Source organism: Osmerus eperlanus, chromosome 7, assembly GCF_963692335.1.
Source record: "Osmerus eperlanus chromosome 7, fOsmEpe2.1, whole genome shotgun sequence".
Classification (NCBI taxonomy): Eukaryota; Metazoa; Chordata; class Actinopteri; order Osmeriformes; family Osmeridae; genus Osmerus; species Osmerus eperlanus.
In genome coordinates, this window is record NC_085024.1 from 16,712,258 (window position 1) to 16,736,424 (window position 24,167).

General features: G+C 40.1%; 3 protein-coding genes across 6 annotated transcripts; all 3 read right to left on the reverse strand.

The window, feature by feature from the left end:
- Positions 1-13: 13 nt before the first annotated feature.
- LOC134023843 (B-cell receptor CD22-like) lies at positions 14-4,917 on the reverse strand. Its single transcript, XM_062466201.1, has 11 exons — positions 4,875-4,917; positions 4,621-4,699; positions 4,176-4,240; positions 3,442-3,747; positions 3,076-3,339; positions 2,718-2,984; positions 2,009-2,275; positions 1,612-1,914; positions 1,396-1,483; positions 1,211-1,271; positions 14-1,076 (listed from the first exon to the last, which is right to left on the reverse strand). The coding sequence occupies exons 1-11, from the start codon at positions 4,915-4,917 to the stop codon at positions 633-635; spliced, it is 2,187 nt and encodes a 728-aa protein (XP_062322185.1). The 3' UTR covers positions 14-632.
- Positions 4,918-7,371: 2,454 nt separating this feature from the next.
- phldb3 (pleckstrin homology-like domain, family B, member 3) lies at positions 7,372-19,709 on the reverse strand. Of its 3 annotated transcripts, XM_062465255.1 has the most exons (16): positions 19,638-19,709; positions 19,193-19,260; positions 16,927-17,073; positions 15,358-15,503; positions 14,802-14,909; positions 14,499-14,627; positions 13,815-13,943; positions 13,050-13,223; positions 12,193-12,303; positions 10,785-10,878; positions 9,376-9,559; positions 9,052-9,190; positions 8,716-8,853; positions 8,258-8,474; positions 8,018-8,103; positions 7,372-7,802 (listed from the first exon to the last, which is right to left on the reverse strand). In XM_062465255.1, exons 4-16 carry the CDS (start codon positions 15,499-15,501, stop codon positions 7,668-7,670), a joined length of 1,788 nt encoding a protein of 595 aa, XP_062321239.1. In that variant the 5' UTR covers positions 15,502-15,503; positions 16,927-17,073; positions 19,193-19,260; positions 19,638-19,709; the 3' UTR covers positions 7,372-7,667. The 3 variants fall into 3 exon arrangements, with proteins under 3 accessions (XP_062321239.1, XP_062321240.1, XP_062321238.1); XM_062465256.1 differs by lacking the exon at positions 19,638-19,709 and having other exon boundaries at positions 9,052-9,139; positions 19,193-19,631; XM_062465254.1 differs by lacking the exon at positions 19,638-19,709 and having other exon boundaries at positions 19,193-19,631.
- A 489-nt stretch (positions 19,710-20,198) lies between these two features.
- ethe1 (ETHE1 persulfide dioxygenase) lies at positions 20,199-24,027 on the reverse strand. 2 transcript variants are annotated; one of them, XM_062465257.1, is made up of 7 exons: positions 23,657-24,027; positions 22,670-22,814; positions 22,421-22,590; positions 22,075-22,204; positions 21,740-21,829; positions 21,292-21,408; positions 20,199-21,087 (listed from the first exon to the last, which is right to left on the reverse strand). In XM_062465257.1, the coding sequence occupies exons 1-7, from the start codon at positions 23,816-23,818 to the stop codon at positions 21,041-21,043; spliced, it is 861 nt and encodes a 286-aa protein (XP_062321241.1). In that variant the 5' UTR covers positions 23,819-24,027; the 3' UTR covers positions 20,199-21,040. The 2 variants fall into 2 exon arrangements, with proteins under 2 accessions (XP_062321241.1, XP_062321242.1); XM_062465258.1 differs by having other exon boundaries at positions 22,442-22,590; positions 23,657-24,023.
- Between the last annotated feature and the right edge of the window lie 140 nt (positions 24,028-24,167).

The following is a 24,167-nucleotide window of genomic DNA, read 5'->3' on the forward strand; positions in this document are numbered from 1 at the left end:
GTTTTTTAACTGACACTGTACACATGTGATTACATCACCAGTGTGTCACTGTCTTAATGAATGACACAGTGTAAATACATTGACTGTTTAATTGTGTTTACGTTCTGACAATTTTTACTGTTGAATCTGGAATAATCCGTCTGGAGAAACAACAGATACAGTGATCTATACCTGTAATATTGTCCTGCTGAATTGTTTTACTGTGGAATCAATCAAAACGAGAACAAACTAAATTAATATTTATTTTCAGAATTTAAAAAGTTCACAAAACCTTGCATGTCACACACCCCCTTTGATTAATATTTTGTTACAGAATATAGTTATGGTCTTCCATATTTATTGAAAGTGCACATATTTTGTCACTTCTGACAGGTCCATAATGCAATAGTCAGTTAATATCAACATGTATCAGTAAGCATCAAAAGGCCAATATAAAAATCCTAATAAACCTCAAATTACCTTGTTAAATATTTTATAATGTAGCTATAGAAGCCATACCTCTTAAACTCACACTCCTCATCATATAAAATGTCAGCGGACTCTCCTCTGAACCTGTTTCATGTATTTCTTCCTCCCTTCCTCGTCCTCTTCCTCAAGCATGTCCAAATGACTCATCCTGCCTCCCATTAACACTAGCTGTGGTCTGAACTTGACCCATTCATGACCTCCCCATCACACGACTGCTGCTCTGTGGTCAGCTGTGACAAATAATCAACTCCAGTCTTTGGAGGACTGTCCTGTTTAGAATGTCCCTGCTGGGCATCCGTATGCTGGGAAACGGTCCCACCCTGCAGCTGTTGAACTTCATACTCCGCTGGCACTGGTCCGGCTCCTTTTGTCCCCTGGTTTAGGGCTGCCTCAATCTCTCCTTTTTCCTCCACCCGGCTACCCGCTCGAGACCGTTGACTGATGGCTGTGTACTCAGATGTCTTGAATGACACTACCCCCACCCTGGACTGGAATTTGGTGTCTACATCGGCGTGGTGAAGGTCACCCTCACCATCCCTGTCCTCCCCAAGGAGCCCTGCGAGAATGGGTTGGTTCTCATGGACCACATCTTCCTCTTGAGTGAGAATCTGAAGAAAGAACCCCTCATGAGAGGTTGAGACTGACCTGGACAGTCACAAACTGTCCCAATCGCCTTCAGCAAGGCAGGCCTTCCTCATTGGCTTATTTTGTGAAACCACATGTCATTCATATTCACATTTACCTTATTGGTTACTGCTGTGTCTTCTGGTCTTTGTTGGGGTAACTTCTGGCAGTGTCTCTTACTGTTAACAACACAAATACAATGTAAACAGTACAAGTATATAATTGTAGATGTTTATAGACCCCATGAAAAAGATTAAGTTACTGAATGTGTGTGTCATGATCTGTAAGCACAATATCACTCACCAGTGGCTGAGATGTATGAAAACACAAAGGATCATCATCGCCAAAGATCCCGCCGCTGCTCCAATCAAGATAGAAAATGTGTGGAAATCTGCATTCAAGGCACAGGGGTAACTCACTTAGTAAAGTATAGAGATGTTGTCTTTGGGCACATTTTCATTTTCAAAAACTCATACTGTAAGGCATTGGGGAACTCACAGGGTACATTCTGTCACCTACCTGTCCATATCTGGGTTGCCACCGATGAGACATTCAAAGCCAGGTTATCAAATCCTATTGAGTTGTTACTGAGGCAGACCAGTGTTGGTGTATACTCTAATGACTGCCTTACAGTGAGGGAGCTACGCAGCTTGGCAAATCCCAGGGTCTTTTCCTTGATAGCCAATTCATTCGATTGATTGGCAGACTCTCCGTCTAACTGCCATTCCATTATAGGCAAAGGGTTCCCTTGACTTTCGCAATAACATCTAATATGTTGAGTGGTTCTAATGCAGCGGGAAGACGGTAGGATCTCTGGAGCAACTATATGGGAAAAATATAAATACATCATTAGGATTACTGTGTTAAACATGTAGCATATGTAGTTAGAAATAGCAACAAGCAACAAGTTACATACACGTTACATCTACACTGATAGCTTCTGAGTATTCAACTCCATGGTCATTCAGAGCCTCACAATAGAACTGCTCACTGGACAGTTTGGTCACATTAAAGGTCAAATCTGGTCCAAATTCCATTATATTTTTCTTCCAACCATTGACTCTGTACCAGGTGAAGTTCTGCACAGCTGGGTTAGCATCACTGCTACAGGTCAGCGTCACAGAGCTGCCTTCTACCACTGAGCCAGAAGGACTGACAGACACTGAGGTGTTCCTGGGGGGATCTGAAAGGAAAAAAGTAATTAAATATTACAACTTAAGTTGATATTTACTTTTATATCATCTTTGATTTACTGCACAACAACAAAAAAAGAAACATGCATGTAATCCCAAACTGTTAGTTGGAAAAAGTCCTGCTTAAAATTGAAGAAAGTGAAGAAAAATAAGTGATTTTTTCAGTGTACTACACAGCTGGCAGACAACACTGCAATCGACACAAGTTCAGATTCTGGGTTGTCACGCAACAGGACAATGATTCTCTGTCATCGGTTCAGACACAATCTGGTCATTTGTCTCAGACCGTTTGTCACAGTTTGAATGGCTTCCAAACAGTGTTGTAATCATTAATTAACACTGACATTACTATTCCAAAATGGTTCAAGGTCCATGGATTCCCTCTCATACACTGCTTGTTTCTGTACCTCCTAAAATATGAATGAGACTTACATTCGATGTCCAGTTTAACGCTTGATGATTTTTTCAGCCCATGTTCATTCAGTGCCTCACAGTTATACTCTCCACTGTGGCTTGAATCCACCCTGTCAATGATGAAGCTCTGTCCAAATTGTATTATGTTCTCATCCCCATTGACTCTGTACCAGGTGTAGTTCTTCACTTCTGGGTTAGCATCACTGATGCAGGTCAGAATCACAGAGCTGCCCTCTATCTCTGAATCCGAGGGGCTGATGGAAACTGAGATGTTCTTTGGAGGATCTGGAAAGTGGGAGACAGACATGACTGGCTGGATGTTACCATACACACAGTTTAACAAGTTGAAGTGGTTTTCACAGGCAAAAAATCTTACACTGGACATCCAATTCAATAACAGACGAGTTCTCTGCCCCATGTTCATTTCTGGTTTCACAGTAGAAATGTCTGTTTTCCTCTGAGACTTGGGTAGTTAACTTCTTTCTAGATCCCACAGAAATCCCCAGGTTCCCGTCCGCTCTATACCAGTTGAAGGATTTCACAGCTGGATTGGCATCACTGTTGCAGGTCAGAGTCACAAAACTGCCCTCTAATATTGAAGTGGAGGGACTGACAGACACGGAGGTGTTCATGGGAGAATCTGAGGGACAGAGCATGTACAAAGCCTCAATAACAAGAGAAACAAGATCTACCAATTAACACATATTGTACAGTAAGATGATAAAACAAATAACATACTTACAAAGAACAGTGACAAACAAACTTATTTCCGTTGATAAGTCCCTGTTGCCATCTTGTCTCTTGTAAAGTGCTGTGCAAGAGACTTTCTGTCCATTGTGAAGGTACGAAGCAGTGAAGGTGAGGATGGAAGTCATGAGATTATCTTGGTTTTCCTGCAGGTTCTCTTGAGTGTCACCTAACCTGGGGGTCCATGTCAGAGTTGGGGGTAGAGAGGGGCAGGGGGCTGCAGCAGAGCAACTCAAACTCACTGGAGTGCCTTCCAGCACCTCCACTCTTGCTGGAGTTAGAGAGGGTTTGGCGGGAGTGTCTGAGTGAAAAAATACACACAAAAATCCAATATCAATAGTAGAAGCAGGTACAAATGAGTTGATTAGAACAAACCAACGTACAATTTATTGATATGATCAAGGAAAATGCATAGGTTTTAAATAATGATACAGTACCTCTAGTTTTTATGCTGACACTTGTGGCAAAATTAAATTTCAGAGCATTGTCACATTCAAGTCTAAAGTAATAATCATCCTGTAGGTGAGATGGGAAGTTATTTAATTTTGTTGTGCAATCCTTCTGAACTAGGTTTCCAGTCAAGTTTCCCTGAATGGTGTTCTCTGTATTGGTAACACTGGAATCATAAACTTGCACCCTGTTCCAACCTCTCCTCCATATTCCTTTACATGAAGGATTTAAATAAGAGTGGTATCCAGTGAACAGGTGGAAGGAGCATGGAATTATTACACAGGATCCACTCAAAGCCTCCACACTTTGAGGTAGGAAGACAGCCCACTCTTGGCACAGAACACCTGGAACACAAAAGATTTTGACACTAGTATGATAAAATGAACAGCTTTATCAGAAATTGTGTAACATCTCAAGTGCATTATACAAAGCTATACTTCTTATATGCAAGCAGTACATGTTTTGGAGGCAAGTAGTATGCTTTTCAACTTTGTGCATGAGTTCAGACAAAGGTCAACAAGCACACACTTGTTTATTTAATGAAATTGGGATTTTTCAGGGAAATTATGCACCTTTATGAAACATTCAACAAAGTTGACATATTATATTTTTGTTCAGACAGTACCTAGTTGTGACTGTGTTTCCAAGATATAACCAATCAGGTGCAACAGTGTATTTTAATACCAAAACAAAAAATGGACTAGGCCACCCTCCTGTTACCCACCTTGCAGTATGAAAACTATCAGAAGTCTCACAGCTGCAGTCATATTTATGGGTCAGAGTGGAGCAGATGGGCTTGAAGGCTGGACACAGAGAGAGAACAGACTGACACACAAGCCTCCAGACATGGTCAGACCCCCCCCCCCTCACACACAGACAACAGTAGGAGTATTGTATGATTTCACTTCAATTACGATTTACAGGTATGACATTTTGCTGATATAACAATGGACTATTAGTGTAGTTTCTGCATCTAACCCAAGACAACATTTGATGTGGCATTTAAATGGTCCACTTTCATGAGCAGAAATAGCCAAACGTTCCACTGATGAGTACAGCACACCACAAAGAGACTTTTCAGTCAATCATGATGTTGATATGAAAATGCCTTGGTTTGTCTCCTACATTTTAACAACCTGAATGTTTTGTCATACACAAAGTGATGTCTTAATCAGTCATTTATATTTAGATGTATACTTCATGTCTCATATTTGCTAATACAGAACATTAGTTGAATGACAGATCTTACCTTGTATCCAGTGTCTTTAGCTGTATCTATATTGCAGTCCTCCTCGGCTGCCAGCACAGTAGACTAACCTCTGCACGACCCAGGAGGGTCTTGCTACAGAACTACCAACACCCAAGCTCCTCCCAGACACAAGTGAGAACACTGGCATCAGACTGTACATTACAGCAAAGGTTTTCAAATGCTAATCTGACGTTCAAAGTGGTGTATAATAATTAGTAATGCGTACATTTAGAATAGTGTATTCTAGTGCACATATTTAATTGGGTGTGCTTTGCCTTCGGCAAGGGCACAACCTTTGTTCTCTCACATATATATTATTTATTATTTTTATTATTCTTTTTGCCCCCCTAAAACTCAGTCAATATTTGGCCTACATAGACAACCTAGGTGTCAAAAGTTTCGTCTTGGTAGCGATTGAGTTGCTTCTATTGGGATTTACGTTCCGTTGCATGGTTTAAGTGGAAATTAAGTTTTTGTGGCGAAAAGTGAAGCTAACGGTGGCTAACTTGCTAGCCAGAGTCAATGACGCTACCTACGTCACTAACGTCACGAAAACTCGCGTGATTACCTCTAGCAGAACATTAGTTTAGCAGCTCGTTAACTTCTGGGAGATAGCTAAGCTAACTGCTTTACTGCAAGGCAGCTGCAGAAACGCCACAAGCAAAGAGGCCAGGGTGATAACTATTTACTAATTTTACTTTGTGATATGACACACAGTTGTGACGTGTAATGTACAATATAAGCTGATTTTATTAAGGAAGTACATCTACTTTCGGAAACAGTAGTCTACTATGTCACTGAAGTATTAGCATCATGACATTAGCCTCTGTTGCCCGGGCAACACATACTACAGTGGTCTATGATGCATCTGTTTTCAATCGTTAAAATAAACATTCCTCACAAATACATTTTCGTTGTAGGATTTATTATGACATTACATTACAAGTAAACGATTTGTGGGTGAAATTATCATTACCTGTCGTTTCAAACCAGTGTTGCTCACTGAAACGCTGTAGCCTACGAGACACAGCTGTTTAGGAAGTCAAACGGCGACAGAACATGTTCGGCACTCTCCTTACTTAAATAAAAAATCTAACTACTAACCTTAACTTCATTGCCACAGCCTAAACTTTGTCAATCTGTTCATGAAAATAATTAATTTCAGCCTGAACCGTACAACGGAACGTTAAATCGAATTCAACCAACGCAATCGCTACCAAGACGAACACAGCAGTACCAGTACTGTAGTCACTGTAGTCTAGTACTGTACCGTAGTAGTAGAATTTACCGGGGCAGCTTCTCCACACAGGGCTATATCGCATTTTGCGTTGTTACTGACTGATCGCTACCAGTGAGCTTTTTATGAATGAGCGATTTTCCACTAAATAAATGTCAAGCTTATTTACGTTTTTGGGGGCATATTTTCAGTTAGCAGATGGTACTGTTTGAATCACGATTCCATCTTCTACTGCCGGGTAACGTCGTAGAATAATCTTCAAAGGGGGTTCTTTATTAATGAATGCAATATGAGTAGGCTAAATGCCTGAAAATATCATGAGAAGGGAAAACTTAAAAGGACGTTTAAGTCATAGAGATTAGGTCCATTTTTACACCGGTCTGCCAAATTTATTCGTTTTGATTCAGCTATGAGGCTCCCTCTTGCAGGGGAAATGAGAAGACATCATATTTAATTCTACACTTCACTCGTATTTTCAGTTGTAAACGAGCAGCTCAAAAAAAATGCTTTTAAATCTATGTAATCTTTATAAATAATAAGTATGCATTTTTATATAAAATATACAGAAATATCAGTTGTAAAAATGTCATTAAAAAACGGACCCCTGTGCAACCGACCCAAGCAAGCACACCCTACAATTTCTCCAGAAATTGTATCCTCTCTAGTTTCTATTACATTTCTATTAAGCCTTTATGTAAAATAAAACCAAGCACAACAAATAAACAATATAATAGATACAAGCAATTGCACGGTGAACTGTTCTCTCTCGACACTGTACTCCACTACACTATAAATAGCCAGTTAAACTATTTTATTAATCAAAAGGAACATAAATATATATCCCTGTTACATTTAACAAAATATAAATGTTAATTTGGATCATTTTGCAGGCATTGCTGTATGGGCTATAAGAGTAATGTGGTTATTCCTGTAAGCATAGCTAGTAGTTAGTAAATAATCTTACTGTAAATAATTATACACGTTTGGTGAATTTATTTCATTTATTTAATAACATATAAAATTGTGTGAATGCATGAACAAAATGTTTTCATATGTCACTTCATATGGCCAACTCCAACCAAGATTGTAGTTTAGTTTTCAACATCTCAGCAAGGTTGGTTTCTAGTACTCATACATCTTAATGTCTTCAATATTATGTATCACATTCAGTACAAAATGGCTGCATGTTGGGGGGAGGTTATTAAATAGAAGGTCGAAGGGTCCACACGTAAGGTCAGGTAAATAAAAACTCTCAGTGATACAATGGAGTGCGGGTTGATTAGCGTCAGTAGCGGCTGTGTTCATCTGTCGCTGTGACTATTACGTCTATCCAGATCCTCATGGCTTCCGAGTTGGGAGCTACCATGAAGAAGAGTCGCTCATAGGTCTTCACACAGAACGTCTCACTGGGCCTTGGTGACTGGAAGAAGGGAGTGATGGAGGGAAAAAAGGGATAATGAACGTGGATGAAGGGAGAGAGTCTTCCCACTTCACCAATAGAGACATTGCAGTGAAAACGGCATAGAGGTACTGTCAATTGCTTAAAAGTTTACATATTGAAATGGGCACAGTGGCAATTATTGAATTCACTGTAAGCCATATATATTATTCTGAATAGACTGTATAAGTGCTCACTGTTGTGGCTGTCCGTAAATGGTCGTAGTACACCTCCTCTATGGCCTGGAAATAGATCACTCCTTTTAGTTTCCTTTCATCACAGTCTGCAAGAAAACCGAAATCTAAGTCAGTATCAAAAGTGTAATTTTGAATAGCCTGAAGAACCATATACAAATCGAAATATCCATGCAAACACCCCATTGAATATGCACTTTACGTACCAAAGCATACGAAAAAAGAAATTGAAGCCAGCATCACCTGTGTAGTAGGCTAGTCGCCTGTGGTCCATGTCAAAAAGGAACCACCTCCTCTTCCATGTCTTCACACGTCCACCTCTTTTGGTCAGGAAGCCTGCGCAGAGCCGAGGGGTCATCCGAAGACTCGAACACCCTGTCACACCATGACCCAGAGACTCCACGTGGGCTCTGAGGTCAAAGTTTGGCGAGAGGAAAAGAGGGAGGCTCTTCTGGGGAGGCTGGAGAGAGAAGGTTTTTTTTATGTAGAAAGAAGATCAATCTCAAAAAGGAACTATTCCTACACTTGTGAACATATTCCTTGTGAACTTCTTTGTTGAACCTCATTTGACTAGAGACTTATCTGCTGTTAATAATAATAACTATCATGTTCAATAGTCCTCTACTCTAGTATCTATAGTAGAGTACCATTATTACCAAATGGCTACTTTGGAGTTGGACTAGACTGCAGGTGAGGCTTACCTCCAGGGAGTTAGCTACAGGGCTGGATATCAGCTGCTCCTCAGGCTTAGTCTGGCGTTCTGCTGGCTCTGTTCTAGCTGGTGAGTCCACCTCCCTCTGTTCCCTCTTCTTCTCATTTAGCAACTTCTGCCTCTCCTCCTGGACAAAGATATGAACACGCACAAGGTTTGCTTCATTAACACTGTGTTGGCGACCCCTAGTGTGGATGTTTGATGTCGTAGGTGGCGTGTGATATACTAGTGTATAACATATTTTGTCTACAAATTAGGCATATATAGTGAAGCACACGTTTTCCTGCCCAGTATCAGTATGTGGATAGTTGTTATGGTTACCCACCCTCTCTTTGAGCAGCCTCTCTCTCTCTACCTTGGCCTCCTTCAGCCTTTTCTCAATCTCTGCAAGGTCCAGAACATCCCGACACGGGCTGAGGGGGAAAGACATACCGTCATCACCGGACACCTTCATCATCATCCTCCTTAAAACACACAGGGGGGCAGAAACACCTGCGTAAACACATGCAACTCTTTCCATGTTTGTCATGCTACTTCATATCAATCAGTTATAAATCCACAGCAGCCATAAAAAATACATTCCATCATTTGTCTCATCAAATTGGTCTTGTTTGCAATGATAAACAGTACACAGACTTCCAAGACTGACCTGGCAGCACGGGAGCTACTGGCACTGTTAGAGGGGGTAAGGAGACCACTGACATTGCTGGGCCCTGATCTATGTCTGTTGCTGTGCAAGTTGCTCGGCCCAATGCTGTGCCTGTTGCTGTGTCTGTGGGAGGGGAGGGTGGGAGTGAGGGCCTCCTGGCTATCTGGTACCATTCTCACAAATCCTGTTTGAGTATGTGTTTGTGTGTGTGAGAGAGAGAGGGAGAGAGAGAAAATGTCAGAGAGAGAGAGACATTAAGAAAGAGAGAGAAAGAGAGACATGTATAATTAGAAATAAATGTATTACATAAGAGAGGTGGAGGACAGGAGAACAAGAGAGGGTAATGAATAAATTGCAGATGGGAGAAACCAAAACATGTACAAATGTACAAAACAATACAATGTAAAACAATACAAAGACATGTCATGGTGACGGTAAGGTATGATGGTATATGTATATATGGTATCGCTACATGTATTGTTTGTGTTTATCCAAATAGTTCTAAGAGAGAGAGAAACAGACGAGATAGGAGGAGTCAGAAACTGTGGTACTAGAGAAAAAGCAAAACATTTGCCTACTCTTTACCAAAACTGTAATCATGAGTAATGTAAATGTACCTTCTTTATCAGTATTTCAGTACAGTATATACTCCACAATGACCAGAAATGTATTTTCAATAATATAAGCTTTTTAAAATCGTTTACTGAAACAAGTGACTGTTTCAACAGATTTTGTTTGCCACAGAGTCAGTCTGTGGACAAATTCTTGTTTGTTATGAATGAATTCAGGGTCTTAGTTTGAGTAGCTGCTGGGACAGCAAACATACAGTTGTGCTGACAGAGTCAGAGACTGAGTGGAAGCTATTGTTCACACTATGTAGCTGCTGCCCAAACGTTCATAATGACAGTTTATCAGCACAGCGGGAACATTTTTTTATTTATAGGTTTAACAATGTGTGCCTGGCCTTAAAACATTATAATTTGAATGTATTTGCAAAATAAAATAATTGGTTATTTTTCAGTTTATTTTTCCTAGCATACAGTAATCCATTGTCATGAGAAAACATACAGACTAGCCTGCATGTGTGTGCTTGACTTATATCATTGCACAATAACATTTGTAGCCCTATTGGATAACGATGAAAAACGTCAAAATCACTGGTGTGGCACTTTAAAAGGCTTGGTGGGTTCACTGACTCATCTAGTTCATACAGGTCAATCCTGCTCCCACTGTACCATTGCAATGCTAGTGCTGAAGGTATTGACACACCTCAGTCTACTGAACTAGAGGCCTGGGGTGGAACTGAATAAACAGACACATATAAGAGAAGCAAAGAGAAACAATAATGGTCTGGGATGATCTAAAGTACACAGAAGGGTATTAACTGTTGTAGTCCAAATACAGCTCACCTTGCACTGAAAGTGGCCTGTCATTGAGTTTGTTGTTGCGATGTGTGCTCCATTTCCTGGGTAAACTTCCAGATTCCTTGTATGGTTCCTGCAGCTAGGATGACAATCAGTTACTCTAGTGCTGTAATTACTGTCAGGAAAACAAGTTAACAGAATCGCTGTCTATCACAAACCTTTGGCAACCTGTTTGTCAACACTATATCTATTTATGGTTATGCTGTACCTGAGATGATTTGCTAAAGGTTAGGTGTGAGAGTGATATCACGCAATGGATCAGTGGGCTGCTTTTTTCCTTTTTGAACATTTTTTATTTGATTTTTTTACTATAATGCAAGGCAGAAAAACTGCTTTAAAAAGGCACAAGGCCAATACCAAAGTTAACCTGAAACAACGATGACTGTAAGCCACAAGACGTGGGGGCCATGTAACTTTGTGCCATTCATTACCACTGCAGTGTCAGCAATATCCCTTGACCAATAGAAGTAGACCTATCTTTATGACACATGTATCTGTGAGTAGCAAAACTCATTCCCACTCTTGCAGTACGAATCACCTGAAGTTAAACATTACCCTTCTCTTTCTCACGTATCTCTAACTTCGTCCCTCCCCCCCACCCCCTCCCTTCCTTACAAACACGTGAGCCAAAGCATGCATTCCTTATTAACCGGTCTGTTGACAACCACTGAAAGCATGAGATAATCAAGAAAATGTTCCTCTTTCATGAATTTCAACAGTATTTAAAAGCATTATTCAAGCATGCCATATAAATTCTCATTTGCAGTCACACGCGCACACACATACAGGCATTTAAACTGTGCCACAAAGACTCTAAACTTGACTCCCTTCAACCCTCCCTCCCTATCTCCTTTTCCTTACTTTGCTATTCTAAATCAGCACAGCTGATATACTTGACTTTCATTAAGAAACGACTATATTGTGAACAGAACGTTAGGTTTAGATATTTTTGGGTCAATGTTTAATCTTACCGTTGATGTGGCGTACGTTAAGTCACTCCAGCTCATCTTACGTTTTTTCGTCCCCTTTTGCCCTCATAGTCACCCTCCCCTCTACTGGTCTACTTCTCATGCTTTGCCTCCCTCTTTCTCACTTAAGTGTTCTCTCTCGCTCTCCGTCACTATAGCACATTCATTTTCATGTCCATAATAAGGGGCATGACACTGGTTCAACAGCAAAGCACATCATTGACCATTTAATGTGAAAACAAGCATTTGTTCATGACAAGCATTTGTACATATAAATCTTGTTTTTATAAGTAGAAGTACATTTGTATTTTATGAACGCAAATGAACAAATAATACATTCGGGGATATAATGAAAAACTGAATGATTCCACATAAATAATCATAGGAAATAATATGTGGATACAGATATTTCTTGGTTCTCTTACCCTTTGAGTCTTGTGGAGCAGTTTTCGTCTTTCATTTTTTAAGTCAGTCATTTCTCGATCCTTTTCTTCCTCCATCTCTGTCAGCTGTATTTGTAGCTGCTGAACCCGCTCCTGAAGATAAAACAACACTACACTGAATTATCACTCAGCAGAAATATACTTGTGCTATTTCAACCACAGAAAACAAATGTGCTACAGAATGTAGTGCTGCAAGTAGACGGTTTCTCAAGTTTATTCAGGATTTCACAAAGACCCATTATATGGAAGACAGAGGGAGGAGAAGAGAAAAAGGTTAAGAAGTGACAGGTCACTACATGTTTGTGATGTCACCTCAGCAGACAGGAAGTAAACAGTCAGAGAAAGAAAGACTGTGGAGAATGAGAAACGATTTCAACACTCTTCCTGTCGTAATCTCAACTCACTTTTGTTCAAACACTTCTAACTCAATCTTGTGATAATTCAGTCATGTGACAGAGGAGGCAGAGCGAGGGAGTTCACCCTAATTTCAGAGATCAAAAGGAGAGCTGTGTGGGAGGATGGGAGATCTGACTGCTGTGAAAATTGGGGGGGGGGGGTGATGAGAGAAAAATATGTGTCGGTAGTGGGGGAGTGAGAGAGTATATATTTGTAAGAACGAGAGAGACTGAGAGACTCTGGATGTGGGTGTACACATGGTGCTAAAGTTAAAATGTGGTATACTCATGGAAAGCCTGAATATTGGTTAATCTGGTTCTATTGGTCAATGTAAACACAGACTTAAATCACATGACAGAAAATGACTGTAACCTCAAAGCAACAAAACAAGCGTTGTAGTGGCTGTGTGTAATTAAAAGTACTTCTGAATTCTCGCATCTCACCTGTGCATTGTTGACAGCATGCTGTTGGTATAATATCTCTCTTTGCATTTCTCCTCCACTATCTCTCTCTTTCTTCATTCCTCCATCCACCTCCTCTACCCCACTCTCTTGTTCAAGGACACGAAACTCCCAGTCCTCAAATGCCCTTGCTGCAGCATCCATAATATCTTTTTCCTGCACAGAAAGTTGATGTAGGGGGCTCAAACAAGGTAATAATTTAACAGTTAACATAGATCCACATAATAAAAGAAACAAAGGGGAGAAAAGGGGGTGATCCTTTGCTGAGGATCAGCAAAAAAATTACAAACACACAGGAAGACCTCTTGCCAAGAACAGACAGCAGACCATCTTACTATGACTACAGTTATAGACTTAAATATGAATGGCACATTCACCGCAATGTGAATGTTCAAGACAATGAGCAGGCTGTGTCCTCGGTCCTCTGGCAGTACTTCAGTGACACATCAGGTTGAACAGGTATTGCATATACACCTCCTATCCCCGTACATAAACACTGTGCTTCTAAGAGACAACATAAAACAAATAATAGCACACTGACTAATACTCTTTCACCCTTGGAAAAGCGGTTTGGTTTTAGGACATAAAGACATGTTAGTTCTATTAGGTCAGTTGACTTCCCATCTCAGAAAGTGTGGTTAAACAAAAAGACCAGTCCTGTAGGTTATGCTGTAGCAACAGGCAACACTTTAGAACAAACTATCAAATGTGTAGGGTAAGTGCCTTTCTTTAAGGTAATGTAGTCACCTGTTGCAGTTCCAGCAGTAGCTGTTCTCTCTGGCTTTCTGGATGACCAAGGATTAGCTTCTCCTTCTCCTCACATCTCCTACTCATCTCCTCTATCCGTGCCCTCTCCTTCTCCAGTAAAGCTTGTTCCTTTATGAACAAAAAAGTTGAATGAGGCTGAGAACCTTTTCAGGACATTGATGTATTTGTTTACTTAGGTGAACCTGATAAAGTGACCACTATCTAGTACTTGGTAAGAACCCATGTTGCCTCCAAAACAGCTTGAATTGTTTGTGGCTTGGAATCAACAAAGTACTGGAAACCTCCTTAGGGATTCTGTTCCATGCTGCTGACTTAAAAGCATCACGTCAAAGCTTGAGATAATCTCTATTTTGTGCATTTTCCCCATTTGGAAAAGTGTAAACTGAAGCCACAAAGGGAGGTACATGATCAAAACATAGGGTAGTTACACTGTGGCATTCAGATGATTCTCAATTAATATGATTCAATGCTGTTTCCTACTTGGTAAGTGAATGCCCAGCGTTCAACAAATACATCAGTGCCTTAGCTTGTACCCCGGAGCGTTTGCTGGAATCCAGGAGCCCTGTTTGCGGCCCTAATGTGTCAACAGCACTATCTACCATCGATCCAATGTGTCTCCATTACACTCCACAGAAACACAGAAAATATCTAGATGACGCTGACCTGCTGTCTGTGTGTGGACTCCCTGAGTCTGGCTTCCCCCTGCAGCGCTTTCAGCTGCTCTTCATGTCTGTGTAGCTGGTCCTGTTCAGTCTGCAGCTCTCCCTGAAGCAGAGCAATCTCCAGCTGCAGCTGCCCGGACAGGACAGAGCGATAGATAGGTGTCAAACACTTACAGAAAAGTGACTCGTACAAAGTTAAGGGGTCTTTATTACCCCTTAGAAGTATCTAGTGTAAGTAATACACTCAGGTTGTTGAAAGGCTTCTCTTTCCATTCATAAATTGCTGAAATAACCAACATCTGACCTCTATCTTAAGCTCCTCCCTCTGCTGGTCGATCTCTGCAATACGCGTTTGGAGCATGGAGGGCAACACCATCTTCAAACATCCCATCTCTGAATTTTGAGTGTGGGGCTGTAGTGAAAAAGTAGGTGAGGTGATTATCTTAGAAGTTATAAAACAAACATCTCTAGATAAAGAAAAAAGTGGGGCAACATAGTTGGAGTAAGATGCTCCTGGTGAATTTACTGTCCACAGCATACAAGTGTTAAATAAATATGATTTAAAAGTGAATTTCAATAAAAGCTCTAGCTTAATAAATGTATAGTCATGGATTGAGCGGACACTTATTATGACATTATAATAGCAGACACTTTTTATGCCGCATTGGATAAATATTACAAATTTAATAGATGCAGCAGATTATCAAGGACCAGAAATGTGCCGTTACAATAACATTACAGTAGTTACTGCCAAAGAACAGTCTTGAGATAAAAAAGCAGTGCAGTGTAATATACACATTAGCATCATAAACAGCTCAACCTGATAACATGCGTGTCAAAGTGAGAAACCCTCCCCTTACCTCACTCTCGGTACTGCTGCTCTCTGTGTCCGATTCTGCCCCTGATGAGGCAGGACTCTGCCCTCCAGTCAATCTGGCGACCCATGGCAGTCGCAGAGCCGGTTCCCATTGGCTCCTGGGGCTGTCAACATTGTGTCTGGGCATTTCTAAGAAGAGGGAAGGGTTTATGTGCTGTTTAAGGGGTCCTAACTGTAGGGACATGCTGGTTATTGTGGTAATCTAATAGGGTGCAATGTAGAGGGCATATAGGAGATCAGATGACAGTTCAAAGACCACAATGGAACAGTGAGTCATATTACATAACCACCTTACAAACTACACTACAATAAAAAGATGTATTGTAGAACATCTAAAGTAAAGAAGTGAAAGTAACAGTGAAAGAAAGGAGAGAATGCAGGCTGTGGAGAATTTGGTTGGGCTTGTGTTTCAGGGTTTGTTGGCTCAGGGATTTCCAGTTAGGAACGACTGAGGCATACATAGTAAACAAAGTGTTCACTCCTATGCTTTTGAAGTGCATTGAATTGGTACACAACTTTTGCAATGTACAGTGTAAGATGGTGTGCAACTAAATGCGAGTGATTGTGAAAACACAAAAGAGAAGCCCAGCCTTTCATCCCTTTCACAGTTGTGTCCCCTGTTTACCTCACACAAATACTGTTTTTGTTTTTTCTTTTTGTGCACAGGCGCTGGCATTGCCATTGTGTTAGGTAAAAAGAGTATGTACTCAAACACACACATTCCCACCCCCTCAATTTTTCCCACTCTCCCTCGCTCCTTATTAGGGCATAGGACCTAGAGGTGAAGTGCTATGGAGATAAATATGAAACTCAGACATGAGTGAGGGGGTCCAAACACAGACCAGCACACTGATTACAGTAAGAGAGACATTGGGAGTAAGGGGCAGAAGGCGGAGCAGGGTAAGAGGTTTTAAAAGGTCAAAAGCTAGTGTCATATTTCCACAGATAAGTCAGAGATGGTGCTGAATACAACTTCCCAGAGTTAAGGAGGGACATCCAAAAGAGGCGCATTTATGAACAAAACGTACTTTTGCATCTAACAATAAAGATTCTGTAAACATGCATTATTCTAAATGACTTATCTAATGCAACCACTAATTAGTACAGCATAACACACTCACATTTATCGGAACTCTGACATTTAAAATAAGTTCTACTTTGTTAAGTATAGCCTACAACATAACGGTAACGGTTGAACAAAAATAAAATTTACTAAAAACACATCACCGAGATGTCAACACGTGTTTTAACCACTAGACTAGTCAGACACAGAATTCAGATACATTGTCAACATGGAGAGAGATTAAAAGAGACATTTAGGATCCTAAAAATAAAATAGATACAATTTAGAAATGTGTTTTAATTAGAACAGGGGCGTGTCATCCACTAGAGGCTCTAGGGCCCCACTCTACCAGCAGTATTAGGAACAGTAGGAGAGATAAGAAGTAATGCACAAAGGAAGTTGAAGTGTGTGTGTGTATGTATGTTATATAACCCTTATGCAGAGCTGACACAAAGCAGAACTTGCATACCTGCTAAAAAGATATCCTACCTCATTGACACTTTTTCTGCTTAGGGAAGGGTACCAGCAACAGTTTCCAAAGGTCTTCTCTGGGTTTTGGTCAACTGGAAAGGGGTTATAGGATTCAGTTGAAAGATGGTGCTGTTCTTGATGGCTTGACAACCCCGTGGAAAGTCCCTATTCCAATGATGGACAAAATAAAGGAGGAAATGAACTGGATAGAAGACATGGGAGTCATATATCCAATAGAAAAAGCTACTGAGCGGTGTGCAAGCATAGTAGTTGTGCCGAAGACCAGTGGCAAAATTAGAATGTGTTGATTTGACTAATTTAAACAAAATTTGAAAGCAGAACGTTTTGTCGCGTTACAAGCAGCCTCCATTTTCCTCCCAGAGTTCACGAGTGGCAACACACCTTACTCCATTCCTACATTATGGAGAGTCAAGGAGGATGTCAAAAAGACCAAGGCATACCTCAGTAAACTCCCTGAGCCAGAAGGCTTAGACGGTGCGGTCACCAATATTCTTTCAGTGACGGCAAGGGAGGGTGAGACCAACAAGTGGTGAGGTGACAACACACAAGAGATACAGGTTATACCACAAAGGTGTGTAGGCCAGCCTGAATTGTTAGAAGACTTTGTCCCTTGAGTGATTGGTAAAGACTGACTCCATTGATGTACTGGTGACTCTCACCAGAGCTCTCATCAGCTAAAAGACACTGAACACTTAAATAAAACAACTTTGCTTGTATATCTGACTCATGACATGTTCTTTTCTACAATTACATTTTGAAAGTGGCCCTCTATTTCTAGAAGGGGAGATGTGGTGATCATGGGTTTTGGTTAGGTGTGTCCTGGGGACATACCGTAGTTGGCAGGACATGCGGGAAGGGTGGAGGAAATAGTGTACAAGCAATGACGTGTCTGGTGTTGTATTTATACAGTGATCAATCATAGCACTGGGCCTAGAAGAAAAATCTAGACTGAGTTCTGAACTCATCCATTGACAAGCTATAGGCTTTAGCAGCTTCAAACAACACAGACATTATTATTACTACTATTACTCCTACACATTATCACGCATGTATCAGTTCTTTGTGAGCTGTTTCAAGACAGCACTGTAAAATCATAATCCAGGTGCACTAGAATATCCGGTCCTGCTCTTGAATAATCACAAGTCTGTGTTACGAATAGGGTTTAAAGTAACCTCCTTAAAAATCATCTATTTTTCTTTAGTACTCCTATAATGCAGTGGATGTTTCAATACTTGTCTAACCAGCAGGGCTGGATGAGCTGCTGCAGCTAGCACATGACAACTACCAGAGACGGAACAATGCAGTGAGTGAAGTGGCTTCTTTTTTTTTGTAAATTAGTTTGCAGCCAGTTTCTTTTTGCCAACCTACAGATAGCTAGTAGTAGTTTGATGCAAAGAAAAACTAAAAAACTCCTCTGTCCCTCTTAATATAAGAGTGGATTCTGTCATCATCCCCACAGGGCCCTGAGATAGAGGAGCAGGTGAGAGGTGGCCAGTCTAGACTGTTGCTAAGTGTAGCCTAGCACATAAAAAGGTAAGAAATCCTGGCTGGTGCAACTACCCTCATTGGAGTTCCAGAGGTTTGAGCAAACTATTCACATGTGAAGTATTATTAATAATGACTCACTCACTAATGATAGACATTAGACAAGGTCTCAGACAGATTTGTCAATACCAAAACAGGGGCATGGGAACACAGCTCATGTTTACTCAGACAGCAACCCCCCTTCCCCCCAGAGCAATCTTTTTTCTCTCAACCGTCCTTATCCCGCACTCCTTTTTTGTTTACAATCTGTGTGGAGGGTAAAGGACAGATTTGACTATTATACAAATGTGGGTTATGTAAACTTACTGTTAGTAAGTCTTACTGTTCTGGAATCAGTGTTTCAGGAATCAGTAAAATAATATTTAGTGCAAGAGAGATATGCATTTGAACACAGACACATCTAATACTATTTCGGTTATTAATATATATTTGTATTATTAGTTCGTAATATGTTATGTCAGATCTAGGCCTACAGTTGAAATAATCAGTCAAAAACAGACATGAGTTCAATTAGCCATTCTATATTTCAAACTGGCCTCTTTCCACTGAACCTGTCAAGTTCATGACAGCCTGACATCTACTAGGTCACGACACTGACACCCGCTTTCATTATTTGTGACTAAACACAAACAAATAATTAACAGGTCACTTGTTACAGTGGTCGTTCAAGTAGTTAAAAATCACACCACGTCGAAAAAAATAGCAAAACGTACCGTACCTTATGAATATGGACACGTTGGTAGATGAAAAGTCGAGTTGGTCCACAATTTTATGAATTACTCGGTGCTAAAAAAATAAATAAGAATGACTGTAGTTACTTCGTGTCCCGTTCAATCGCGTAAGTCTCTTGAAACATTTGTCCGGTCTGTATCTCGTCTGCTTCGAACCTATCCCCAGTATTTGTCTTTGACTCGAAATGACAAAACAGTGATCTGTCGGCGTCAACAGGTGACACGGTATGTGAGAAATTAAGGCAGACGAGGCTAGCCTAGCTAACACTGAAAGTGGTATGCTTGATAGTAGGCAACGAAAACACGGCCATGACTTCGACGCAGTGTTTTTGGTTTGTTGAGAAGAGTCCGTGTTAAAGTGTGAATATGAGAATAATACATTTCCGATTTCCCAGAAAATCAACCAGTGAAAAACTCTGCCAATGTACCAACCCACTAAACGAGTGTTCCGTGCTGTCAAACATCGCTCTCAATATGATCTGGCTCCCTCACTCGCTCTAATGTAGACTGTCCTGAATCCTGCCATTGAATTACAAACCGTGTAAAGCTGTTGCTAAATATGATGTAGTCCTCTGTTTGTGTAGCCTATTATGGTTAACTTCACCTGGGATTTCAAATCTCAATTGAGGGTCATCTTTATCATACATAAAGATAAAAACAAATAAACAAACCATAGTGAAGAACATACATCTGTGATATCTTCCATCCGATTTTGAATGTTCTGAATCTATAGACGTGGATTTAAGATGAATAATAGTATTTGATTGACAGCTCAAAAACTTCCAGGAGGGGAAAGGGACGCATTTTGATTGCTTTGATGTGGTCAATTGAAAATGAGCTGCAAGGAGAATGAAGCAGTTTACTTTCATTGATAGTCGAGAATAGGTCAGTTAACATCTGATGAATAATTAATAATTATGAATAATATCATCTTAAATAATTCTAATACAAAAAAAGTGCTCAAAATGATTGAATAATGTTTCAAACAACAAATAACGGAATAATTTAATTTAATAATTAAAATATTTGAAAACCAGCACCTTTAACAACTATGTTAAGTTAGGGTTAGGGTTAACATTAAAAGGGTAACAAAGCGTAAGTGAGATGGAGTCAGGGTGGCAGAACCTGAATGTGCTTAAAGAACCCAAAGGAGTAGAGACTAGAGGAGAGAGGGAGGGAGGGAGAGAGAGAGAACATTTGGGATAAAACTGGTGAACAGATCAGAGAATGGATTCATGGACCAGTAGCAAACACACAAACACTAGGTTATGAAAGATTTTAAACTTCCACGATGGAAACTTGGCACAGAGGATTTTCTTTATGCAAATGCAAGTATTTACATTATATGCAAAGACAGGCCACAGCAAACAACAGACGTAGTACTATGTGAGAGTGTACTGCTTTTGCAAAAGGACCCTGTATCATTTCAAGTTAATGTGAAGAAGCTCAATTGTGTAAGCTCAGTATTGATGAACACTAAACTGTGAATAGACCATGCCAATCTGAACACTGACTTTACTTTCATTATAGCTCTGTAGATGCAGTAAAATAAAGGCTTTACATTTAAAAGTAATCTTAACGATCTTGAATTGAACACAATAGGTCCCTTTTTCCCCTGTATTTCCATATTTGAGATTTGTATCACAATAATAGAGCATTCTTATACAAATATAACATGTCTATTCACCCACCTAATCATGACCATTGACTTTTCAATAGACAAATTGTAATCATTAATAAATTATTTATAAGTTTATAAGTTTGTTCTCATTATATGTAAAATATTGCATTTCTGAATCAAATTATTAACAAAAATGTATCTTGCAACGAAAGACTCAGATTTCATGAAGTCCACACAGCAGGTTTGCAGGAACAGCAATATCTGAGTAAAAGAAAGAGAAAATAAATAGATTGTTTAACTGTGAGTGAACATCCACACACGGTTATGTTTATTGTTGTAAAAATGGCTGATATATTTGTAATGCTGATTCACATGATGGCTTTGTATGGGGGTAGTTTATTTTAGAGTAAAATATTAGTGTTCATACACATATTTCAACAGAATCTGCCACAGAGAGTCTGATACCTATTTTTGCAGGCTTTGGGAGGTCCAGATTGATCATGATATGGATAAACTCCTCCAGGGTCTTGGTCAGACGGGGGTTAAACCTCTTTTCCTCCCCAACAGTGGATACAGTCTGACCTACAGGATAAGTCCACACCAGTACAAACACCTGTCATTATAAACAGCATACTCATCCCTGACATAGAGAATAATTTAGAGTGAAAATAGAGTAAATAGAGAAATATTTTCAGAGTGAAATTGTGAGTACATCAATTAAACTAGTACAGAGAAAGATGACAAAAGATGACTTGTGCAAAACCTGGCTTTGTTCTACAAAAAGGTATCAAAACAGTGCTCTAAGCGTTAACCTACACATAAGTGCACTCATAAAAACAGTGTAAGTAATGTTTGAATAGCAGACAACACCAAACAAAACAGGCCTAAGAGAGACAAGGGATTTATTGTCAACCTTTGTAATCATGAGCAGGATAGATAAGACATTGTTCAGGTAGCGTGAAGATCTTTTGATGGACAGACTCATAGAGGGTCTTGGAGCAGCCTGTGCATAAAATAAAACATTTGTGTGAAGACGTTGCACAAAATAAAATATGGAGATATAATGCCACCTAGTGTAAATCTAGGGCATCTACAGAAACAAAACTATTAAAACTGTGGAGACAGAAAATGTCACCTCACCTTGATTACTTGTGACTCCGACTCTGTACATTTTATTAATTCAAGTTTGATTTGTGAAACTATTTATGAGTAAAAAATGTTTTTAAAAGAGAGCAAAAACATAAGTACCTTGCTGGAAGTCTGTCCTTCCACATCCCCTGATGAGGAGCGTGTCCCCTGTGAAGGCCATGCTCTGGTCGCCAGTTACAATTGTAACACATCCATCTGTGTGTCCTGGCGTCTCCCTCACAGTCAGGTACTGTGAAGAGAGAGCGAGTAAAAGTCTATATTCAAAAATAACAAGAGCAAAGGATTTTGTGTGGTGTGACAACAGGTGTAACAACAGGTGTAACAACAGAGGTCCTGTATTATGTGGTCATCATACAGTGCTTGATTAGCCTAGCACTACCACAGTGGTTGACCACATACTATTTATTTTGGTTGACGGTCACTTGACATTTTTTTTGTACTTGACCATGTTTGGAATGTTCCCCACATGCTTGCCAAAGGAGATCCTGTCCCCTTCCGACAGCAGGATATCAGCAGTGGCACCACTGTGCTTGGATATGGCACTCTTCAGCCCTAACACCCTCTTTTTCAGTCGTCCTGTTCCTGTAATGTGGTCTGCATGGCAGTGGGTGTTCACTAAAGGGATGGGGAAAATCAGTTGGCATCGGCAATCATTGCAGAACCTTTTTTCTTTTTTGGAGAGTCCCATACTAACCTGCCAGTTTCAGAGTGAGCCCCAGTTCATCTATGAGCTTCAGGTCCCTGTCAACAGTCTCTAGTACTGGGTCAATAAGAACAGCCTCTTTGTTGGCTGTGTCAGCCAATAAATATGTGTACGTGCTGCTCGCCGACTCAAACAACTACATAAAAGAAAACAGGTGCAAACGGTTAAATGACTAAGCAAAAGAGAGATGTGGGTGGTACATTTTTGCTGTGTACTTCCTTTAAGTCCATGATAAGAGTGTGAAGCCTACTGGGCTTTGCCCAAGGCCTATAGAAATAAAATAAGTAAACCGACAATTTACACATAGGGTATATTTTTCCATTGTTACCTTTCAAATGTTTGTCAACAATGTGAGCCCTTGTTTAGTTGTGCTAAATTTAAAATAGTAAGACAGAAGTTGGTTTGTTATTTGCTAAGTTCTTAGCAATTGTCAGTCCACTTTAAATTGCAACAATGAAACCTAACCTTTTATGATAAAAACATACTTAATAATGCATGGGCCTAATCTAACCTTTCCAGGTATCTTGTTTGAATGTCAGTGTTTGAAATACAATAAGGTAAATTCTGGTCATTTAAAGTTCTAAAGGGTTCAAACAAATTGGGCCCGGGATTTAACACCAACTACATGGAATTTTTTGTACATCGTCTTTTGGTTAGTTTGGTAGTTGCTGCTGCAATAATGGCCTTAATCACAGATCCAACAGTTGTATTGTTACAATCAGAGGTGGACCGCAAATAAATACAACTATTGGCCTATTAACATAACCAATATAAGTTAGCCTGACAGAGGACTCACAATTACTGTCTTGAACTTGAGGGAAGTACACATTTCCCACTAGCTAAATAGGAAGGTGAAATGTCACGTTAGAACCCAATTTCACGGCGCTTCCTGCAAACCTGTGTCAATGATATAGGCTGCATGTATGGAAATGCACCAGTAGGCTACATGTTGCATGAGCATTTGGCATTTACACTTACTTGCCGGAAGAGCAGTCCTTTCTCTATATCCATTCTAGAGCAAAGGGGTCTTATGATCAATGTCGCCGGAACTTTCCGCGAGTGTCCCGCTATTCGAGAGCATATTGTGCTGCTGGTCAGAACTTGTTGGGGTATTTTCGTTCTTCTTACAACGGAAAACATTTTCTTCTGTTATCTGAACGCTTACGTATCGTACAGTCCTAGATTGACCCTAGGTTCAAAACAGTAGCCTACAATATATTATGGGTAAGGCAATGACGTAATCTCCATACGGAAGTTCGGATTTTATGGGATAAAGAAATAGGTCTCTGTAATGCACTATGCAACATAGCTCAAAGTTAAAGCTAGAAGCAAAAGTAGCCTAGCTACTTTTATGGGATAAAGAAATAGGTCTCTGTAATGCACTATGCAACATAGCTCAAAGTTAAAGCTAGAAGCAAAAGTATATAACCCTAGCTACTAGCCTACGGATTAGCAATAACTAAAAGCAAACGGATTAGCTATAGCTAAC

Coding starts and splice junctions, on each gene's coding strand:
- phldb3 (XM_062465255.1), bottom strand. CDS start 15,501: ATGCCCAGACACAATGTTGACAGCCCCAGGAGCCAATGGGAACCGGCT. Junction 13,224..13,814: donor TACTGCTGGAACTGCAACAG/GTGACTACATTA, acceptor CTTTCTGTGCAG/GAAAAAGATATTATGGATGC. Junction 9,191..9,375: donor AGTAGCTCCCGTGCTGCCAG/GTCAGTCTTGGA, acceptor GTGTGTTTTAAG/GAGGATGATGATGAAGGTGT.
- LOC134023843 (XM_062466201.1), bottom strand. CDS start 4,917: ATGAAAGTGGACCATTTAAATGCCACATCAAATGTTGTCTTGG. Junction 3,748..4,175: donor AGGCTTTGAGTGGATCCTGT/GTAATAATTCCA, acceptor TTTTTCACTCAG/ACACTCCCGCCAAACCCTCT. Junction 1,077..1,210: donor ACACAGCAGTAACCAATAAG/GTAAATGTGAAT, acceptor TTCTTTCTTCAG/ATTCTCACTCAAGAGGAAGA.
- ethe1 (XM_062465257.1), bottom strand. CDS start 23,818: ATGTTTTCCGTTGTAAGAAGAACGAAAATACCCCAACAAGTTCTGACC. Junction 22,591..22,669: donor GCTCACTCTGAAACTGGCAG/GTTAGTATGGGA, acceptor CCATCCCTTTAG/TGAACACCCACTGCCATGCA. Junction 21,830..22,074: donor AAGGACAGACTTCCAGCAAG/GTACTTATGTTT, acceptor TTTTATGCACAG/GCTGCTCCAAGACCCTCTAT.